This window comes from Corapipo altera, unplaced genomic scaffold (genome assembly GCF_003945725.1).
Source record: "Corapipo altera isolate COAL_440 unplaced genomic scaffold, ASM394572v1 61305, whole genome shotgun sequence".
Taxonomy (NCBI): domain Eukaryota; kingdom Metazoa; phylum Chordata; class Aves; order Passeriformes; family Pipridae; genus Corapipo; species Corapipo altera.
In genome coordinates, this window is record NW_020884909.1 from 4,799,275 (window position 1) to 4,822,932 (window position 23,658).

Here is a 23,658-nt window from a genome sequence, read left to right on the forward strand (position 1 = left end):
TAAACTTTATAGATTGAGCTTCTCTGTGTTGCAGTAATTATATTACTATAATTTTTTGGTTTTGAGATACTGTGTAACCAGTTCTCAAAGCACACAGGATTAAGGTATTGCTGAGAAGTGGTAACAAAACCAAAGGCAGGGCTTTGCTGTCAGGCAAAAGAGCAGGCTGGTAGCACATGGTTTGATCCACAGCTTGCTGCCTGGGAGCCTATGGAAACAGAAGCCAGGATTATTCTCTAGCAGAACCACACACTAGTGCAAATTATTTCCTCAGGGCATATTGGCCAGGTCATCATGCATACTAATACACATATACTCTGTAAACCACAAATTTAGAGGAGAAACCTTTTCATTTCTGTGTTCAGCAAAAGCATTAGCGTGACAAATGGATATTTCACAAAAGCAATTAAAACAAATCCATTTTTAAAAAACAAACAAATCAATTTTTAAGTACCACCAAGGGTTATGTTTAAAAATTATCACACCAGCTATTGGGAGCTAACTGGTCAGCCACAGCAAGCCTAAAAGCTGAACACTTTCCATGCTGCTGTGCCCAGGGTGCTGGGTGCCACTTGTTCTCCACAGGGCAGTGCTCCTCAGGATAGGCACAGAGCCCTTTTATGTCAAAACTCAACTCAGTTACATGTTGCAAGCTTGGAGGAACCACAGTCCTACATAACCCCACTATTTGGTTATGAGGGTAGCATCCCCACACACCTTCCCTGGGTTTTCACAGGGAGACCCTGTACTTAGATTTTCTTTCTGCAGTAGGAGTTCAGACACCTTCAGTGGACCCCACTTCTAGTCGAGAAAAATGCACTAGGAGTTATTTTAAAAGATAAATGGCTGAAGGGGCCATTAGATTTTGCCTACAAATTTTTTGCCAAAATAGAAAAATAAAATATCATCACCATTAAAGGTGGATAAAACATCTTAATTTATGTTTGTCCATAAACTTCAGGAATCCTGTTTTACACTGCTCTCAGGGAAAAAAAAAAAGTCTAATCTGTTTCAGATGAGTGAAATTCTGAGGGACTATGTTGGACAAAAGCTATTTTTAAAACACATTTTTCTTTCCACTCTTTTTTTTTTTTTTTTTGTGAATAAATATTAGACCTAAGGGATTAATTTCTCAGCTAATATAAATCAGCACAACTCCATTGATTTGAAAAGGGCTTTGCTGCTTTATGCCTGCTGGGGATAAGCCTCACCAAAGGCTTTGTAAGCTTTCTAAAGTTAAAGGGACAGGCTTGGTCTGTGCTTTGCTTTTGAAAGAAAGGGAGAATTACAAGCACAGACTAGTGTAAGAGGTAGAGCTTTAAATGATAAACTACAGAATATTTGGAGGGTTTGAAGACTAATTGCAAAAATCTACTAGATCGGTGGAGAAAAACAGAGAAATACAGCCAGTATGCATATATACCTTATATATAAATATATATTCCACAATTATTCAGTAGGTGGCAGTTAAAAGCCTCGATGAGCTTTGCCGTCGCCATTTAGGCAGTAGCACTAGCAGGGGCTGGAGTCAGTCCGTCCCTAAAAGCAGAGAGGCTGCGATCAAGCCAACGAGAGCATTATCCACGACCCAGGTACCGAGCGGAGAGGAGCAGAGCTGCGGGAGGAGAAGGCAGGCAGCAGCCAGCACAGGGCACAAGGGGACATCGCAGGCTGCAGCCCCCCTTGATTAAGGCAGGGGCTCCTTTCTGGTGGAGGAAACCCAGGGCAGAGAGGGAGAAGAGCTGGTGCAATGACAGGCAGAAACTGAAGAGCATTTGAAGCTTTCTGCTCCCACACAGGTAAATTTTTTTTTTCCACTGTCTTTCTGTTGTCACTTCATACAAATAAGCACAGCTTTGCGCTCAGGGTAGAGGTCTTAATTTCCTTCGGCCGAAATCCACAGTGCTCACTCAGGCAAAATTTCCTCTGAAGTCGATGGAGTTTCGTGTGAGTTACGACTGCAAGATTTGATCTAAGCTTCTATCTTGCGTAGAGAACATGGCATGCTGCAAACTGGGGCTGGCAAGGAAACCAGAAGCTGGTCATGCACATAATGACCAGCTAACAATATCATTTTCCTTGTGCTGGGATCCTAGTAATGACTTCGCAACCTTGTTTTTCCAGCTGGCTTTCATGAAACTCGATGTGCTGAATTTTGCCCTAGTTTACAGCACTGCCACTGCAGTGGTTTAAGAGGAGGTTAATTTTTACTTTTTTTTCTTTAATGAAAGCTACATTTTAACTGATGGAAGAATACAAAAATGGGGAGTCTACATGAGACAACGCTGGGTGTTTCTTTCTTTGAGACAGATACAACTTTGCAGCATTCCACTGTCAGGCGGGAAATATTTTATTTATTCAGTAGATCGTGTCTCTCGCAATTGAATGAAAGATAATAAATCATGAAAGACCATTCTGAAGTGCCTGAGAGTGACTAAATTCGAATTTGATAACACTTTCTCTCTCGCTGTCTTCCCCGTGAAATGTGGAATGCTCTGTATGCTGCACCACTCAGCCACAGAAGGGTGAGCCCAGAACGGAGCAACAAGATTTGATGTATTCTAATTTTGAGGCATTTTCTGAATGTTCTGTTTTCATGATATAAGTTCTGTTTCCCTGGATATAAGTGAACGTGTATATACCTGCTTATACATGCACACACATACAGCTACGTAAGGTGTGCATCCCCACACCTTTTTATGTAAATGAAGCTGATGAAAATGATTGCTGTTATATGTTTGCCAGGCTTTACATTTTACTGTCTAGAACGTTTGCAGGATCTCACTATTTTTAATTCTGGTTCAGAGGGCTATTTTGACTTCCCCCTTCCTCCCTCCCCTTTTTAGTTTTCCGACTCAGAAAAGCTCAAGGAGCTGCTCCCTGGGGTTCCTCTGTCCTTACTGAATGCAGTAGTGCCCAGTTCACACAGAATGGGATCCATACCATTGTTCAGGGACTAAGAAAGGTGATGTTCCTCCAGGTTTCATGCTCTCTCTCTCACATCACGTTTCTGAGGCTCTTGCATGAAAAATTGCACAGATATGGAACAAGTTAAAACACGCAACTGCAAATCAGTGGTCCCGTGGACCTGAAAGAATGATGGTGATGTACAGCTTTTTATCCTTTGTCCCTTGGAAGAGAGAAGACTGAATGGGTATAAATGAGCTGTGAACACACTTAGGCTGGAAGGTTTCAAACCATTAGAGTAGTAAGGTTCTTAAATTACATTCTAGTTGAAGTAACAGAAAACACTCTAAATGCTTTTTGGTTGCAACTTGATGGAAGGGATTATGTGAAATGGTTGCCTGCAGAGGCAAAGCAGTGGATTTGATAATCCAGTAGGTCTCTTTCAATATTAAACAGCATTCTTACTTCTCCCTGGAAGTTGCCTGCATTGAAGAGTCAAGATCTTTGGAAACACAGTTTTCCACATATCTCATGTCAGTCAGATGAAAGCATATTTATGCACTGTGCTGCCCTATTGTTTATACCAGCAGACTCATGAGCCCCAATGGTCCTCAGGCTGAATAATATCCCTTTCTCACAGTGCAGGGCTGAGCTCTTTGGAATTTAATTGGAGTTCAGAGGCATGGCTCCTTATGGCCAAGTGGTCAAGATTATATTAAGTGGCACTGCAGTCTCTGTAGTACCAGTAATATAGTGAACAATATGTAAACTGGTACTGCTGTTCCTTAAGTCGTTACCAGCACTGTTTCCAGCTTCCTTTGAGGATCACCTGACAAAATTCTATTGGGATTTTCTCTTGTGCCAACCAACATACTCACCCTTGTAAAGATCCCACTATAATGTGTGAAAAAGCAAAAACTTACACTTTCACTGTGGCAGGGTATGTGCTATTGCCTCAAACTTAATTTTTTTAATAAACATGCAATAAACAATATTCTGGTTCACAGATCTTCCTACAGAAAGACCGAATTGAATTCCATATTCCCTTTTCCTCTAATTCTTTAATTTATAAACATGCTCTTTTCTTCCTTCTTTTTTTTTTTTAATGTTTTTGATTTATGTACTACATTGAATTGCATTCAACTCACAGTGGACTTCAGTAACTGTTCTGTAATACATAATAAGCTGCATTCAGTTGTTCCATCTCCCACACTGTATGTGAGTGTTGGGTCATTTGTACATTTAAGCTGAAACAGTATTCACTGTGGGACATTTAGCTTGGTATGTGGGGCTGATTTCAAATGTTTGTTAATTTCCCCTTAATATTTTATGTTACCAGGATTAATAGAGCAATTATCAATATTATGTAAAAGAAGAAAAATCACAGTTTTGTAAAACATAGGTATCAGCAATATGAATTTCCCTTTAAAATTAAAAACTTCCATAAATGTTCCAGTAAAAAAAAAAATCCTGGAAATTTTTTTTTTCCATTTGGTATTTTTACTTTACACACAAACAAAGGTTTCTAAGCATCAGTGAACAGATACTTTCACTTCATTTTTATTGTGGCATTAAAATGTGCACTAAATTATCTCACTTTACTACTGGAAAAGAAGTGAAAAAGACCCACTGAGTGACAATGCAACTGTACATATTAATTGAAAGAGAACATGCTTTAATTTGCCTTTTTGAATAAACAAGTATTGATTAGTTCTCAACCAAAAATATTGATGACTGTATAATTCTTGAAATGGGTATCAAAAGAAGACAAGAAAATGTGAAAAAGGGTGTGACAAAACTGTGACAAATGCACCTTTCAACTCACATTGAGGGCAGGACCACCTCCCCTCGAGCAAATGATTTTTATGTTGAATGTTAAGCTTCTGTATCCAAGATTAAAATCAGTCTCTCTGGCTATGCAGGACTGCAATATGCTATGGCAGTAAAATTCAGTCAGCATCACCCTGACCGCAGGCAATGAAATTGGTTTTAGTTGAATCTGAACAAGTTCCAGTGAAGCCATGTCAGCCTTTCAGCATCCTCATTTAAAATATATAAATATTAAAGCAAGCATATGAAAAGGGCAAATCCGTTCCTGGACTGCAGCTGTTTCCTTCCCAAAACGTCCAGTAATCCTGACTTAAAATTAATCAGAAGCTAAGAAAAGAACACTTGTTCTTTTTTATTTATTTTTATTTAATTTTGTATTCTTCCCTGAAAATTTAAGATGACAACTTTTATCTATTCTGAAAAAGTTAGTAATCTAAATAGTCAAATGTTAGCTAAAATATTGCTGTTGGCCCAAATAAATAACATTACAATTTTCCTAATTTTTTCATGCAAACATGAAAATGCTGCCATGTGTTACCGAGTAATTGTTTTTTAATATTCAGAATATAATTTTTACAATTTTTTTTAATACTACAAGGAGAAGAAACATGAATTGAGACTAAACTACTTTAAGGGTTTAACCTACCTTTCTTTCTTCAGAACAAAAACAATTGAAATTTGGGACAATGATGAATATTAGTACGAAATTTATTTTCTATTTAAAAATAATAATAAAAAAAATCAGTAGGGAAAATTATTCAGTTTGTGAAAGTCCTGAGATGCAGATTTGCAAATAAATCGTTAAGAAAACTCCAACTCTTTGGAGTAAAAAGAAAAATAGATACAACTTGCCCCCAAACCAGGTTACGATACATTGCACATTATAGATAACAAATAGCTTCTTACGAACATTTAGAGACTCCTATTAGAAAATTGCTATTGCCATATAAAACCCCAAAGTTATACTTTAACTTTTGGTTTTCATAACTTTTTGAAGTATTGAGTGGAAGAACAGTCTTCTTACTAGTGTCTGAAAGCATATCAGCAATGGTACTGCATTATTTAATTACTTTTCAGGGACATTTTGGGTCCTGAAATCCACTGCATTATCCTAATCACAACTTATTGCACAACAAAGGAATTGCAAAAACGTTCCCAATTTAAGCTACACTGTTTTGCGTGGGATATTATTTGGGCTGTGTAAGAGCATCAGAATTGAGGGCTACAGTGAGAGGAACAAGGGCCACCAGTCTTCATACAGTTTCTTTTGCTAAATGAACTTTTTTTTTCCATATTAGTTTTCCGTGAATATACTATTCTTCTGTGTAAATACACACTTTTATGTGGAAATAGCTGGCTGCTTATGTTGGCATTTTTATCTCTGAATGGTTATGAATCTCACAATATATGGAATCATCCAAACCCTCCAGAGTAAAATGATTATTTGGAGAACGTTCTTTCTTGATTTGCATTTTTTTGGTGCTTTGTACTTTTTTAAGTTTCTCCATCCAGGAAAACTTAAAAACCACACCTTTTTCCATAAGGTGCAGAACTTATTTTGCCTAGTCTACATCTGGAGAAGCAGAAGTTCACTATGACATGTAAAGTCATTCCTCAGTGCCAAAGCAGTATTCTACTATTAAAAAAATAGAGGGGCTGGAAGGTCAAACTGAGTCTCTGATTCTGCATTTATAGGAATGAAAAATTCCAGTTTATAAGCCTGCTGCTCATAGTGGCATTATGACCTACCTGTTGAAAGGCAAACATTCAACATTGTAAGTTGATCTTTCTCTCTTTACTTGGTTAAATCAAATCTATTGAAAATTGAGGAAAAACTACAGTATTTTGTTTAAGTTGGGAAGAAAACTACAAAAAAATCAGTCCCAAAGGGAGTTGAATACAGTGCTGTTATCTTGACATTTTTATTTCTCTGTGTCCATTCACAAATACCTAACCACACATACACAAAGACTTCTGAGTTTTGATGATAAGCACTTTAAGACACTGGTTTACCAAAATACTCAAATAGATAAATAAATGTAAGAATAGCTCTATTCAAGTCAATGAAGTATCTAACATGCCTAAAACAAATCCTGAATTTTGACAGAAACTGTCATGAAATGCTCCACTTTTAATTTTAAGATTAACCAATCCACTAAATAGGAAGTGACAACCAATAGGACACCCGTGCATCCTGGATGAACTTAGTATGTTATTTCCATTTCTGCATGAAAGTACGGCTTTTTTGGTGTGGTAAATGTGTCTAACTGTCCATCCTGGATAAATATAGCATAATGTTTCTGTTACTGCATGAAAGAAAGGCTTTTTCTTTTGCATGGTGACTGTGTTCAACGATACTGAATCTTGTTTTATGTCAGTGTTTCATTAGTACATACCTGTTACTCAAGGGTTAGTTCTGGAAGCTCTTAGATAGCAACAGAGCACAAAATTTCAGTGTACTTCTACTTGTAAAGCTCTTTGTTAGTTCAGGTCCAACCCCTTCTGCATTTTCTGCACAGGAACCCTCAGCCAAGGAGGGAATCAACAGTTACTTCTGCATCATTCATTTTTCTGTGACAGTTTCACCTTCTTTAACAAGCAATACCACTTTAGTTTAAAACATAGTTTCAGAAACTAGTAAAGATTTTCTCTACTGTGACAACTATTCATTTGAGATTTTTCATTTTAACAGGGGTTCCATTTGATGTAAGAATTTATAGGGATTCAAACGAAAAGCTATTTTGAAAAGCTATTGTTTTGGGAATGAGATTTTCTGCGTTGGCGTGATGACAATATGACAGTTTGCTAAAGCAGAGCACAGCATCTGTGACTGCAGACCAATATACAGGCTGTATTCTACCTCCTTTACATACAAATAGTCTCTCTCCGTAAATACAGAAAAACACTTGCCACAAATTGTTCTTAAAGACTCCTGTTCTTGCTGTTTCTCTTCTGTGCTAGGCCAGGAGCATGAAGGAAACCTCTCAGAGAACCTCTCTGAAAGACTTTGTGAAGTTGGTTTCTGATACTCAGCTTGAAACCTACACCATATTTGTACTGTAGCAAACACATTTATAATGTTGTGAAAAAACTGTTCCAAAATGCAATAAATACTTTGGTCAAAATATATTAAAAAAAAAAAAAGAAAGAAAAAAGAAAAAGAAAGGAAAGAAAGAGCAATTTTTATTTTTCTTCTTTTTTTTCTTTTTTTTTTTTTTTTTTTTTGGACATTTGAAAACAAACACTAGTTTGGACAGCAGTCCAAACTCCTCCAAAGCCGACACTTTTTTGACATTTTGGTCACCCAGAGCAGTTTTAGCTTTCTGCTCTGTCTCAGTCCAACCCAGTTTATAAGTTATGAATTTTCTGTCCAAATTCAAACAGTTTCAACATTGTAGAAATCATAGGTCAAAAATGGAAACAGTTTCAGTTTAAATAAATTGAGTTTATAGTTTGAATTCTTGCTTTCTACGAATACACTGAATAAGAAGAATGTCTGCTTTTGTCTTTTACTTTGAGATGATCAAGTAAATATCATATAAGGACAGTGTGTCAAGTAAACTCAGCAGATTTATGACACATGAGTTTTTGGTTTTCTCCTCAGAAGATGCCATTTTCTCTTCAACTCAGTTTGGTCACCTTCTTTCTGACAGATGATAAAAAGTATTAAGCTATAAATGCTTTTCTCTCCAGCTATGGTCGAGAACAAGATAAATTAAAAGTGCTACCACATTTATGCAGTGAAAAAAATCATGATTTACACTAGCTGATCAAGAAGCAGACTTTCAAAGAACATTTTGTTCAGCATGAGAATAAAAAAGTTCTTTCCATATGGACTAGAACCTCATGTTGCAAGAAAGAGCTGTTTTAACAGTTAACATTTGGTCTTCAAATGTGTCCAAATTTCCATTGACTTGAAAAGACCAAAGAAACCAAGAAAAGAAAAAGAATGTAAAAGTCAATCTTGTATTCAAAGTTGAAGACACTGGAAGTAGGAAAGTCCCCATTCTTGAAGTCCATGTTCATTAGCAGATATAGTGAAAACACTCCCCAAGGAATGCCTGCTTCTATACATAGTGTGCAACAAGCAAAACCTCCTTGCAGAGGTCTCTTTCTATATTTTATAAAAATAATGTGACATTTTTCACATTTGATATGCTGAAATGGACATTAACCTTATAGCCATGTTGAAATCCATCTTAATTATAGATACATTCTTCACCTTGTACCTTGTATCTTCATATAGTGATGCCATCGCTGGATAGCCTGGAAAGACTGCTAATTTAAATTGAGGCAAGATTTTGAACTAAAAACATTGCTTGTCCCTTATTGAATTTTCATGATAATAATGACAATATAAACAGAGACGTCACCTTAGAGTTAAAACAAACAGCCAAACAACCAAACAAAAAAAAACAACAAAAACCACTGACTGACATGAGATGGTTTTACCTGAAGAAAAAGAGTTTTCAGGAAATTAATACCCAACATCTGAAAATTGCTGTATATGACACAAGACTGACATCTCAGTAGGACATCATAAAACCTCAAAAACTGAATCAGTTAAGATGTAATCAAAGCCTCTGACTCCAGAAAGCAATGACGTTGTTTTATAAAATGAATGCTATACTAAAAGATACCATCTAGTAAAAAAATAACAAATTTGTGAGATTACATGGTAGTCTAACAATGCAAACATGATGAAAATCTTTTGCAACAAAACCCAAGACTGGAAACACTGGAGAGTGAGTGATATTTTTTTTGTGCCTATTTTCAAGTATTACCTGAAGGAGTTCATGAGCTGTGAGATTCTCATCTCATGTTACTCTAAGTGTAGTTATTTAAGTAGATTAGTTTTTGGAAGATATTTTTCAACCATCCAGCGCCTTTTGCCTCTTATTGTGTATGTTATCCATAGCTTAAATGCAAACATAAGAGGCAAGTTATAAATACAATTGATAGAAGAATTAGAAAAGAAAAAAAACCCAATTAAAAATAACTCTGGAGATCCAGTGGTTAAGTACAGGATCAGTAACATCAATTTAGTAAATTCTAATACACCTACATGTAATTAGTCAGCCAAAGAACATGATGAGTTTGTACTATAAAGAACATAAACTATAATGTGAAGTACTTTGTTTAAACATTTTAAATGCATATTTTTGTTACCACTATATAATAAAATAACTGATTTTTATATTAAAATAACTCAGACCTTGAACCAGAGTTCTGTCAGAGCAGCCCTTCAGTTCTTCCACCTGGCATGTCAGAAATAAATGGGGAAAGCATGCAGACCAACACAAAGGTCTGCAGTTGAGTTTGAATTGGTGGCAGAGATTTGTCCCTGTGAATAGCCCATTAAGTTCACCTGCAGTAGCTGAACCACTCGAGCCTTGTGCTAACAGAGCATCTGCAGAAAACAGACCTGTCAGCAGAGGTGCAGACTCAGTGATTTGCTGAACTTTGCAATCAGACAATTAAAAAATGAAGGGTATCAATGTATGCTATAGAAAGTATTTTGCCTTTTCAAGTGAGGATAGTGTTGATAAACTGACACTTCAGAGGATGACAGTAAATTTCCACTGATGTAGGTTGTGAAAGTAGCAAAAGCAGCAAATGAGGCTTTATTACAAATAAGTCAGTTTTAATGTGTAAAAAGCATTTTTTTATGTGCAGATTATGAGACAGGTTTTCATAAGTATGAATCAGAAATGATCCTGTACATCTGAAACCCCAGATTTCTATGAAGTTAATTTTTCTGTACCTACACCGACAAGAATATGGAAAACTGATGGAACATACTTTATTTTGTTCTGCTGTGTACTTTCACGAACATATTTTAAGACAAAGAACATCAGCAAACTAAAGGGCAGTATGGAAAGAGTTAACAAATGAACACTTGTGTGCAAACTCACCACAGACATACAGAACAATTTTCACTGCAGGAGACTCTGACCAGATCTACACAGAGAATACCAACAGATGATAAAAGGCTTACATAGGGAATCCTTTCTCCTCAGTGTGATCAAAAAGCCATGCATGAGATTGTTTTTTGGGATTTTTTTATCCTCTCAGTTCCTGAGCAGGACAGGTATAAGCGGGAAAAAAGTCATCCTGTCAGTAAGTCAGCAGTGTTTCCCAGAGAGGCTGTAGGAAATAAATGATGGAGATTTTCACACCTGGACAGGGCAGAACAACCTTCCCTGGTCTCGTGGCTGACCCTGTTGGGACCACCAGGCTGGACCAGAAACCTCCTCAGGTCCCTTCCAGCTGGAATTATCCTTTGATACTATGGTAATTTCTAAAGACTGTCTGCAAAATCTCCCTAAGCAATAGGTCTGCTTTTCTTACCACTGTAAAGTTTTCCAAATGTCTAATGGGAATCTCTTTTACAATGTAAGCCCATTAATGCTTTTTTTTTTTTCCCACTACAGATATACACTCTCCCTTTTCGCGATAGCTTGCTATGTTTTGAGGACTGTTACCATGCCATTTCAGGATCCCTTAGAAGTTTTTGTATGCTTAATTCTTCGTGCCATGAAGTGCCACATTTCAATTTGTTCTATCTTTTGGGCTACCATATGTGTCAGATTTCTCAGAGGTTTCTGAGTATGCTCAAAGTATAAAGCATAATAAAGCAGGAGTACACTCAGCTAGCTTTTAAAATTTTATTTCTCTACTCCACATTTCACTGATTTTCATAGTAAAAATTTTCCTAGTGCATTTTTTCTCCTCATCCCGTAGTTTTTAGGCTGCATATTATATGAATGTGCAATGCTTAAGCTGCTTCTGAGGTGGAATATCCAGGTTTTCCTCTCTTGCCTTTTTGCTCACAAGAAATTATTAAACTATAATTCTTATGATAACTCATTCTGTGCAGTCGTCCACAACTATAAACTCTGTGACTGCTCTGAATTTGCATGTTTGCAGCTCTTAGGTACAGTTTCATCCTCAGTGAAACAGCATTCTGCTAGCTTCCTCTTGTTCCTCCTCAATTTTTTCTAGCTACTTCATTTGGTGGATTTGTGTTGGTTTTCTTTTTTTATTTCTTTCTTAGCATCATGAGCTGCTCACCCATATTCTTTATTCCTCAGAGGGTTTTCCCTCTTCTACAGATACGAACACCAGTGTGTTTTCTGAGGCTACTTTCCCTTTCCATTCCTTGAATTCTGGTCTCAAAAAAACAATTTTCTTTAATGCTTCCAGAAAAATACACTTATTTATCTGTCTTTCCTGTATTTAAACAAGTGTCTCAGAGTGACAGTGACTGTAGCATAGGAGAGATGGAAGGGGTGAAGCTACCTTCTGTGAGGTACTGCATGCACCTGAAAGCTTTCATTGAAGAACTGCTCTCTACCTCATCTATACTAATATTGCTTGGAGAATTTTTCTTCCATTTTTAGGCATCATCTACCTGAAGCCAGGCCAGGTAGGCAGAGGTGTGACAGCTCTCCACTTTGCCTTGGGATCAGCAGGCCCCGTTGCACTGGTTATTCTGCCTGTCCTATGGCAAATGAGGATGTACAACTCTTTCACACAACACATTGTGTAAAGACAGATGTTTTCAGCTTACTCAGACATTAGAATTAGGACAGCATAGGATGCCCTGGACAAGAAGGATAACAAAATCAGGGTATGCTCAAACAACAAAATGAAGACATTAGTGCAGCATGGGTTGCCATAGCTTGAGTTGAAGTGGCACAAGCCAGCAACAGCATCAAAATGCAGAAGCAAAAATTTGGACGTGAGATTGCAACGGAGATAAGGTCATATCTCTAGGGCATCACTATTCTCCTGCTGCTAGACAGGTACGACCCCACCTAGCAATGCAATTACTCCTTCTGGTGCATTGAAGAACTATCTTGAAGGCTTTCCTTCAGAGGAAGGAAATTCCTTGGGGTTGTTCTTGATTTACTGCTACCCAGGCAAAATTGTAACAGGCAGATTTAGTCACTCGGTGCCATTAAGGCACTTGGGTGAGGTTATCTTTCAAAATAGCTAATTTTCTTAAGAACAAATACAGATTCAGCAAGTTTTGCAGTTTGTCCTGCACGCACCTGTTATACATCTAAATCTGGTCTGAAAAGTAACAATATCCTAGATTCTCTTCAATGTTAGGGTTCAATTTTTTAGTGTTTATTTGCTCAAATCTCACTAAATATGAAAAAGACTTGTATGTGCTGTGTACCTAATGAGCTGCTGCTAATGGGAGGGCAAAATCCTCTTCACATTTATTTCAATGAATTCTAAAACAGCTACATCTTGTAAACACCTGAAAACTTTACCATTTCTGTTATTTAACAATTATGCCAATATTTGTGGTCCTACTGTTTGCAGGCGGGTTTTGTCAAGGGGAATTTACCTGAGGAATCACAGAATTTTGTGACCTTTGATATATGCACCTTTGAGCCTTTACAATACAAGCCACTAAAAATGTTATGAATATGACTGCACGACCTCTCTGATAAGTGTAACGTGTCATGTTAAATGTCCTCTATTGCAAGATAAATATTAGAATGAAAAGGCAGACTGAATGTGAGCAATCTGAGTTTATCAAAATGTACTCTCTGATCTGAAATGCAAGTGGAAAAACACATTGAAGTAGAGCTCACATGGATTTAAAAACAAAGCCTACTTGTGCTACTGATGAATAATCTGCCAGTATGTCTTTGTTGTCACTCAAAAAGAGTTGTTCAGTTGTAGTGGAGATAAATTCTGCAACTACTGAAGATACAGCATATTCAGAGTAATTGACTGTATGCACTCGTACGCCAACATGTTTCAAGTATGATTTAAGAAAACCTGTTTTAGAGACAGAAGAGTAATTCAGTCTGTACAGCTTGTTCAGGTCTTGGCCTTGTTGAAATGCCCAGATGCAACTTTTTATTTCTGCGGATATCAGTGCAGTAGAAAGAATGCTGAAACTCATGATATTAATTTATAATCAGCCATGAAGTGATGAAGAAGGTCTTTTGTTACCAGACTAGATTGCAAACCCTAAATTTACTCCTGAAAAAAATCATTCTGTAACCCTCTGCAAATCTTCTTAAATTACTACAGCTGGTATGCCATCAATTATGTCACATTTTTTTTCTCTTATTGGGAAAGATATGACAACGTGCACTCTTCACATGTTACCTGTATTAATATCTGTCTTCTTGCTTTTGTTGTTTTCTTCCCTAGAATTTTTCCCCCCTAGCTGACCAAGTGGCACACAGGGAAACATGCCTGAGCAAAGCAACGACTACAGGGTAGTCGTGTTCGGAGCTGGCGGAGTGGGCAAAAGTTCCTTGGTTTTGAGGTTTGTGAAAGGCACTTTCAGGGAGAGCTACATCCCCACCATTGAAGACACCTATCGGCAGGTGATCAGCTGTGATAAGAGCATATGCACCTTGCAGATAACCGACACCACGGGGAGCCATCAATTTCCAGCCATGCAACGTCTTTCTATCTCTAAAGGACACGCCTTCATTTTGGTTTACTCCATCACCAGCAGGCAGTCCTTGGAGGAACTCAAGCCAATCTATGAACAAATATGTCAGATTAAAGGAGACATAGAAAGCATTCCAATAATGCTGGTGGGGAACAAGAACGACGAGAACCAAAACCGAGAGGTGGAGAGCAGCGAAGGAGAAGCCATGGCTAAGAAGTGGAAATGTGCCTTCATGGAGACTTCTGCCAAGACGAACCACAATGTGAAAGAGTTGTTCCAAGAGCTGCTCAACCTGGAGAAACGCAGGACTGTGAGTTTGCAGATTGATGGCAAAAAAAGCAAGCAGCAGAAAAGGAAGGAGAAGCTGAAAGGCAAATGCGTGGTGATGTGAAATTGCATTGTCAGAAGTCAGCTGTGAAGTCCCACCTGAGAACAAGCATGTAAAACCTACAGACACCAAACAACCATGCAAGATCCTATTTATTAGTATCTGTTCTGGAAGAAAGCTTCAGAATTTGAAAAAATGAGATACTGTGGTTGCTATGAAAAAAATCAACAAATAAAAAAGCATGTACTCAATGAAAATAAATCAGGAAGAAAGGGAAAGATGCCCCAGGATACCTAATTTTGTAATTTACAGAAAAGAAGAATTTTCATCATTCACACGCATAATGTGAAAGATTTGGAAAGTCAACTTAATAATATTTTCATTTGCATATAACTACAAGAGAAAGCACTGTATAATGTCAGAAGAAAATAAAAAAAAATAGTTGTGAAGAAACCTAGAACATACAAATAAATTCTGGGTGGCATTAATTATTTTCTTTAAGAATGCTGTAAACAAAAAATTCTGTGCCATTTTCACTACTGACTGGTGGAGAGTGTGCATAAGAGAGTCTTGGATCTGCCAAATAAATGAACTATTGCACAGTAAAAGGAAGTGTGGGTATAGCAGGTAAAAGGAACAGATATTATCTCTACCCTTCAGAATGATATTTCTTTCTGGTGGGATGCAGAATTTGAACTGAAGGTTGTCAAAAAGGCAGTCCCTGCAGGAGAGGTGGAGATCATTTGCTTTTCTGGACTCACTGCTTCAAGAATGACCTGTGTTTCTGGCCCAAATATGTTTCAGAACAGACATTTGCCTGTGGAGAATGTCAGATTGTATAAAAATGGTGTACATATACAAACAGAAAGCTTTCTCCAGGGAGGACTGACTAGGGAGACCCCTAAAAAGACTGTGGGAAAGACTCGATTCAAATGCTGCTGCTGGTTAAATGAACACATGGTGTGATTGATTAATGAATGAATGAATGAAATGTCTTTTGAACTGGTGAACTGGTGGTACCCTTGGACAGGGGTCAATGCAGGATACAAAGTTTTTATTCAATTTATCAGATTAGATGAGTGATGCTTCTTTACATTACCATATTCCAATCAGAATGGGGTTATGTTTCTGCACTACTAGATCTACTGCCTTTATATTGTCTGAAGAGTTTTATATTTGCCATTTAAATTCATTATTTGAACTGCTGTGACTATTTATAGAACCAAATCCTATATCTGGAGTTAGGGCCCACTGGAGCCTCTAAGAGAAGATTTTCTGGGATAAGCACTACAGGATTTGGCATACTAAGGGTTGCAGTCAGTACTGTGTTACAATGCAATGCAAAGTTCAGAATAGAAAAAGAAAATATTTAAAACACTCTATCAGGGGAAATTACTGTTCTCAAAACCTTTGAAAGGGGAAGAATTGTACAAAATGTGAGCTTTCCTGGATGTCTCTCCAAAGCTTTTTTAAAAACTAATATGAATGACTGAAGTGTGAATCCTACTGATAACAAAGGCCATCTAACATAAAATAAGCACATACAGTTTTTAAGGGACACATTAAAATTGCAGAAGTCACAATTTGCACCTTAGGAACTGCTTTGAACCAATAAAAAAGCCTACCATACTTTTAGTAAATGTTTATGTCAAGAAACATGGGAAAATGAAGTCAAGCACTAATATTACTAGCATGCATGCTTTTGCATTATAAACACCTTCCAGGAGATGCTCAAATGCAGTAATTGCATTAAAAATTGCTGCCTTGTTTCTCTCAGAGTTATTGCTTGCTTAACTTCCACCTTTCTAACAAATGTGTAGATATTTCGCAAGTAGAGTGACGATACACATTTCTTTGGGGAAGAATTGCTATTAGCACTGTCTAGAGAGGAGCACAGCTTTTGTCATTCACTCAGAAGAAATTCTGGCACCAGTAGAATCAAGTGTGAAGCTGCTACTCATTTCAGAAAGACTTTTTTTGTGCGTGTTTACTTCATTGCATTAGAAGAGAAAACTGTAAAGAGCATGGAAAAAAGCTAAGATTCTTCATTGACAACAAATTCCTGGCTCTTACACAACACTCTTTCTCTATAAATCTCAAAGCACGTTGCAAAAAGGACAGCATCATTATCTTAACTTCTCAGGTGGTGAAAGTGAGGCATGAAGAGAGGAAGCAACTGCACATAGGTTGCCCAGTAGGTTAGTGGCAGATCCAGGAACAAAAGCAGATCTCCTCTGCCCCAGTTCAGTGCTCACTCTGTGTTTTGTCAGACTGTCTCTTCACATTCTTAAATAGTTTCTGAAACACATAAAGAAGCCTGGTTTGGCTTACACAGCCAGGTGCATCTTTCTCAACTGTCTGTCAATGAATCAAACAGTATTTCCAGATCAGGGATGCAAAGCATTTAAAAGCACTATGTTTGGTAAGACTTTTATAAATGTTTATACATTGACGGTGTAAAAAAAAATTGCTGATGATACTCAACATCACAGCATTCGATCCCATGGATGAAGCTGGGAAAAAAGCATGATCAACCTTAAGGAGGCATACAAAGATCAAAATTAGAGAGGTTGCCCACAGATGCTAACACACCAGTGCCAAAGGTCATCATGCATGGCACATGCCTTAGCAGCCAGCATGGAATAATGATAGAAAATCAAAAAGAAAAAAAAAAAAAGGCTATATATACCTTTTAACATTATTTCTTTAACTGGAGGAATAATTTACATACTAAAGTATCTTGCAGAAGTACAATATAGGGGATCTAAATTACTTAAAATGTACTGACTGCAAAGATATTACAGGCTGAAATTTGGCCCTGGACTTTTTTCTGAATGTGCCTCATAGCAAGAAAAGAGTAATTGTATGGTAAATATGGAAATAAAACTAGTAGCTGCCAATGTTAGGCTTGAGGACCATTTCCTTTAGTTTCCAGTTGATTCCTCACTTGCTACATTATAAGCCATGAAGTATTTCATGGACTTGCATGTATAAAAGCAAGGCCAGTACAGAAGCAATATTACTCAAGGACCACAGTCTCAAAAGAGAAGATATTTTATACCCTTGCATTGCCATCCTAGTTTATATTATTAGATTTTACATATCTTGCATATGTGTGAGCTGGTTGAAAACATTTGTTTTGCTATTACTTATAGAATTATTTTTTTTAATACAGAAAAATATAAGGTAAATAAAGAAAATATACAGCTTTATTACATTTTGTGTTTTATTTGAGAATGTGGCATCAGTATAATAATCTCTTTAAAAAGTATGTAAAAAATATTTAAAATATGTAAGGTCTGCAGTGAATTTTAGCACCCAGAAAATATGATCTAGCCAAAATGAATCTTTAAAATGCATGATTTTTATATGTGTATGTGAAATATTAAGTATATAGTTATCATGAAAATGTGTTGTTGCAATTTCATTAGCAATTGTTTTATTTGAAAACTGGATATGAAGTAATTTGTGCCTACAAGTTTCCATGTGTGTGGTGATGTTCTCAACATACAAAATAAAGTTTTAAATCTAAACATAAGTTTAGAAGAAGTCTTGTCGATGCCTGTGTTGTATTTGTTTCGTAAGTATAGTACATATTTTTAAAAGTTGTAAAGGCAATTCTTTAATCTAAACAGTTTCTTACATGCTAGGCGGAGTCCCAGAGCCTTCAGCTATACAAATCCGTCCTGAGTGAATTGGACCAGTATTATCTTATCCAATATTTACTTTTCCTTTATTATACTGTGGCAAATACCTACCTTTCAAAGCAATCTACCTTCCGTAAAAACTGCCCAAAAAAGTTTATCAGTGGGTGTTCCTTTTGGCCAGCAAAAATCAAAATAATTTGAAAAGCTAATCTATATCTTAATATTTACTTAAAAATAATGACAGATAAAACTTTGTGCTTGTGAAAAATCGAAACTTGCTATATGGATCCTGCTATTGCTCCTCATTTCTATAAAATTCCTGATGTTTTTGCAAATTTACTACTACTGCATTTTATATCACCACTTGTTGCAAAAGATGGCAAATATGATATTTTAACACTTCTTGCAATACGGAAGATGCAGTAGCAGCAGTTCAGTTAAACAATTATTTCTTCTTGTAAGTAATAATTCATATTTGACTGAGAAAGGAATCAAAAAACAAGCTTGAATACTTATGTATGTTGATAGGCATTTGAACCAGTGATGAAATATCGAGTATTTATTACAGATTTCACCTCCCTGCACATGGCAGTCCAAGAAGCATTTTATTTTTAGTAATAAACACCCCAGGACTCTTATTAATCCCTATTGTTCCTTTTTTTTTTTTTTTGGTCTTCTAATGTGCCATCATTTACTATGCTTTGTCCTGGTTCTGTTACAGCCTACTGTACAACAGTGGATGTGCCAATTCAGTGGCCTGAGTTTTGCACTATTCAGTCACTAATTGCTTTACAAATGTTTACCGTATCATATTCCACGGAAACACCAGAAGCATCACAAAATTTTGTCAGCCTTCAATTTTGTTTTGGTCATTTGTTACTACTCCTGTTTCCCAGTGGAAAATATTTTCATTTTTAACACGTCCCCTCATTCAAACTCGTGCACACTTGTCACATTTAGTTCATCGGCATTTTAATTGGCATTCTCACCCACCTTCTGTGCACATTTTCTGATTAATCCACAAATTTATTTCGTGCAGTCAAGTGTGTCTGAAGTCCAGCTCCACTAAAACTGCAAAGAGAGGGAGAGCTGAGCTTGAGTACCTTTGAAAGTACATACCTGGATGCTCTTTGCGAAGGACCCAGAATCTCTTCTAAATTAACCAGAGGAATAAAGGGTATAGAGAAAACGTTTAGCCTCTTTCATATAATTTATCTTGATCTAAGTGCTACTTTTTATAATGAGTTATTGTGGTTCTACTGCAATCATAATGAAACTGAAGGGCAAAAGAAGATTTGTTGTTCAGTCTGATGTATGTATGTCACACTCAGATGCTGAGAAGTGGCGCACAATGGATCCTACAAGAGCATCTCTAGTTTCAGATTCTCAGATCAAAGTGCAGCCTGGCAGGTGCTGTGAGTGGTGCACATCACAATCCACCTCAAAACTCAAGCCAGGTTCCGTACCTGATGCTCTGAAAGCTGTGGATGACGGTGTCTGTCACATGGAAATTACCACAGTACTTTATTAATTTCAGTAGAGAAAGTGGGAAATAAAGAAATGTAAGAGGTGTTCTTTTATAAGAGTCATATGGCAAATATCTTTATTTAATATGTAAGATGAAAAAAGTTATTCTACTTTAGCTTTCAGAGAGAGGTGGGGAGAGCACTGAGGCACTGTTTCACTTTAACATATATCTGCTATACAGCAGCTTTTGTCCAGAGCTACTGTAAAGATCCTTTGCCTTTTGAATTTCCTTTCCTTCTTTGGTGGTTCAGTTCCTGCTGTTGTTCAGATTGGTCCTTTAAAAAGACTGTTGGCCTGTTTATTAATTTATAACCACATTACAAAGGCACTGTATGCTTAGGCATATGAATTTAATTCCAGATTTTTCCTAGCCAGCTGTCCCCTGCACAATTGGGTCATTGTGATAAAGAGGTAGGAAAATTATAATTTGGGAGGGGAAGTAGGAGCACAGAAAATGGGAACATCAGAAGATTTTACATTTTACAGAACTCACTATTTCTCAAAAAATTGGGAGATCAGTGAGGACCCCTGAAAGTATTTTCCAAAAGAACAAGTCAATATTGACTGATCACACTGAGCTGCATTAATGATGACTGTTCTTACAGACATCACAGGGAGGTGACACAAGGTTGCCTCAAGTAAGCAGGTTGTATAAGGAGAGCAATCGCTACTCACTCAGTGATCTATTCAAATCTGTAACTCCTTATAAAAGCAACTTTACACTGGATAGCTGACTTGTATGACCATGTAGGGGAACACACTCACTAGCCACAGGGTTTTAGCTCTTCTATCCTTCCTCTTGCGCTAGTTTGGGCTGGAGTAGGGTTAATTTTCTTCACAGTGGCTAGTATGGGCTGTGTTTTGGATGTGTGCTGAACACAATCTTGCCAATAAAAAGATGTTGGGGGTGCACCAGAAGCTGGGAGCAGACACAGCTGATGCCAACTGGACCCTACCATACCACAAAGTGTCATGCTCAATATAAGAAGCTGGGTGATGAAGGAGGAAGGGGGGAAATTCAGAGTGATGGGCTTTATCTTCCCAAGTGACCATTAGGGATGATGGGGCCGTGCTCTCCTGGCGGTGGCTGAACACACCCCTGCCCACGGGGAGCAGAGAGTTAATTCCTTGTGTGGCTTTTCTTCTGCTTGCAGTTTTGCTTTGCCTGCTCACCTATCAGTCTGTCTCTATCACCGGCCATGGTTTTTTTCACCTTTACTTTTACAATTCTCTCCCTGATCCCACTAGTGGGGGAGTGAGCAAGCAGCTGCTGTGGTGCCCACTTGTCTGCTGGGGTTAAGCCACAAGACCTATTTAGTCCAGGCAGCCCTCTTTCCCACTACATGGAGAGAGACAGATGTTCTCCTCAATGAGGTAAGATGACCTCTACAGGTATGAACAACAGGTCCTTTCCTTCTACAAACCTCACACTGGTCAAGCCTTGCCTTTTACAATGAATTAAAAAAATGACTGGAAGAATGAAGCCCAATACAGCAGCAAGGGAAAGCAGGATACTTTTATAGAAACATGTCTGTAAGCATCCATATAATAGTATATTTATATGTAGCTCTATGAAGTGCATGTTCATGTACCAAAAAATGGTGAAAGACTGTGTTAGAAGAGAGAGGTAGAATTATAGAAGTGGCTTTTCTTGGGATATTGAATGTGGAGAGAGGGTAAATGTGTTCAGTTTCAATGATAATATTTAAGAAGGATGAAACAAAGGAGGCAAAAAATCAATTGCATATTTTTGGAATTACCCTAATAATAAAGTCCATTAGGACACAGATCAATCACTCAGAGTAAGTAGCAGTCAATATGAACATTAAAAAAAAAGGTTGGGGTAAATAAGTAATCTTAAATTCTGTCCATGCTTTTTGCTGGCTGTTATGATCCAGTTATTAAAATTGTTAGAAAGATGCCTCTGCCTGAATTAAGGTGCAAACAAGACCATATGCTAAAATAGTGGTATGGATTTTATTTAACAGTAAATGTGAGGCAGAGAGAGAGAGATAGAAAGAAATAGGAAAAAGGAGGTGGCAGGGAAGAAAGAGAGTGTTTCTTTTCAAATTCAAATCTGAATCTAAGATTGGCTTCGTTCTGAAAGTTTGAGCTGCACCTAATCGTTTCATGGTCTTTTGCTTACGTAGCAGCAAAAGCTGGATGCCATTTTGCAAAAGCACCATTAAGCCACTATGGCAGAGGACAATTTTAATTTATTTATTACTTACTAGAAAACAACTCAAAATAGTGTAGTAATAAGGTAACCGGAGTGGTCGGTGAGCAACCACTCTGTTAAATTATTGCCATGGAAAAAAAACCCCAAACCAAACAAAAATAGCCTGTCAGTTACATAACAGCACATAAAGTGTGCTGCATCTCTCAAAAGTTACCATGATCTAAACATTGCTGGGTCAATTAGGCTACACAGCACTGCTTTAAACTGTTTACGGAACCTGGATTATTTAATTTTAAAAAAAAATCAATGTTGTGTTGAAGTCAAGAAAATATATTATTCTGTACTATACAGATGTAGAAAGACAATGTATTGTTAAGTGCAAGCTAGTAGTTGAAACTGTATTTTATTTATTGTGATGATTTCTTTAACCTGTTTTTCCTCAAAAGCTTGATATTAGTATGTTCTACTGGGTCTTTTAATATGAGTTAGTTTAGGAAAAGAAACTTCCATATCAGGTCTATTTTCAGCAAGAGATTTTCAAAGTACTGTTAATAGTAATTAGAATTTGAAGTTCAAGAGAATAATTTAACAGGCATTTGTAGAGACAGTATTAGTCATTCTTTTCCCCCACAAATATGTTTTATGGTTTGAACTGTCACTAAAATGGGTATTTTAGAGCACAGTCTAGAAGTTTGAGTAGGAACAGACTTAGCATGTGCTTTAACTTTCAAGTACATGGAAGTATGGGCAAGTTCAATTTTTTCTGAATGCCAGAGGCCAAACTCATTCCTGGTTTTGTTTGTAATAAATTTGTCCCTATGTTGTCTAGTTTATTTTCAATAGCACTGTATTTGGTGTGGTAACAATGGACCTGATGTGAGAACAAACTGAAGAGTTTTGCTTTCTATGGTAAAAATTGTTGATTTTTTTTTTTGGTATAGCAAACTACCAAACCAAGAAAAAGTTAATCTTGTAAGCTACAAAGGGAGACTTTTAGGAAATGTTTTTCTTTTCCTTTCTCTAACTCAGACTTTTTTTTTGATCTGTAGCAAAATGACCAATACCCTAGCGTTCAAATTCCTCTCATATACTGGAGCAACTTTTTTTTTTCTTGAAGATGCAGGAGACTTACAAAACATCTGCAGTGAAAATTTAATTTCTCTGTGTCTTTTTAATATTGTTTTATAGAACAGCTGCCATTTTTTCAAAGCCTGTCGTCTCTTCCAAACTTACAGCATTAGGTGAAAATCTGTTCCGACTGGACATGTCAGTACACTCCCTTGGTTCTCATGCTCTCATTTCAAAATCCTCTGGTGGCAAAATTAAATAATTCACTCCTTCCAACTTCATTTTCTAAGCCCCTCAGCTGTTGACATGACTACAGCTCTTCTGTGATGATGACACCACCACAGAGGAACCCGTAGGAGACACAGGGGAAATGTGGGAGGGGTGTACTCCTAATCCTCTGAGCTTGCTTGAGAAGAAATCTGCAGGACCTCCTCACTTCCTCTGAATTTTTATGTAAGTCACCTGCAGAAGGCTCCAGAACAGACCACTACACAAGCACAGGCCACTCTTGCTGAGCATACCACAAACTACTGCTTACACCAGAGCCATCGTGACGTGTTCCCCACCCCAGGCAGCCGATACCTCTGGTCACTCTCTTCACCCTACAGTCCATCAAACTCTATTGCCCTACTGCTGTTTTGAAGGCTGTAGGCAACCCCTCTTTCACAGGCATGCAGTAATGGGATTTATCACTGTGTGTACCAGTGTAGACACTGACATAGAGGTTAGAAAAAGTATT

General features: G+C 37.3%; 1 protein-coding gene across 3 annotated transcripts in view; it reads left to right on the forward strand.

Annotated features, from left to right (window-relative positions):
• DIRAS2 (DIRAS family GTPase 2) overlaps positions 1-18,031 on the forward strand; it is a 35,597-nt gene extending 17,566 nt beyond the window's left edge. Inside the window, exons 1-3 of one of the 3 annotated variants that reach the window (XM_027653128.1) lie at positions 1,434-1,799; positions 6,433-6,512; positions 13,921-18,031. In XM_027653128.1, coding sequence (XP_027508929.1) covers positions 13,962-14,561 — 600 coding nt within the window. In that variant the 5' untranslated portion in view covers positions 1,434-1,799; positions 6,433-6,512; positions 13,921-13,961 and the 3' untranslated portion in view covers positions 14,562-18,031. Of the gene's footprint in view, positions 1-1,433; positions 1,800-6,432; positions 6,513-13,920 lie in introns of those variants that run through there. The other 2 variants (XM_027653127.1, XM_027653129.1) reach the window with 2 other exon arrangements.
• Positions 18,032-23,658: the final 5,627 nt, after the last annotated feature.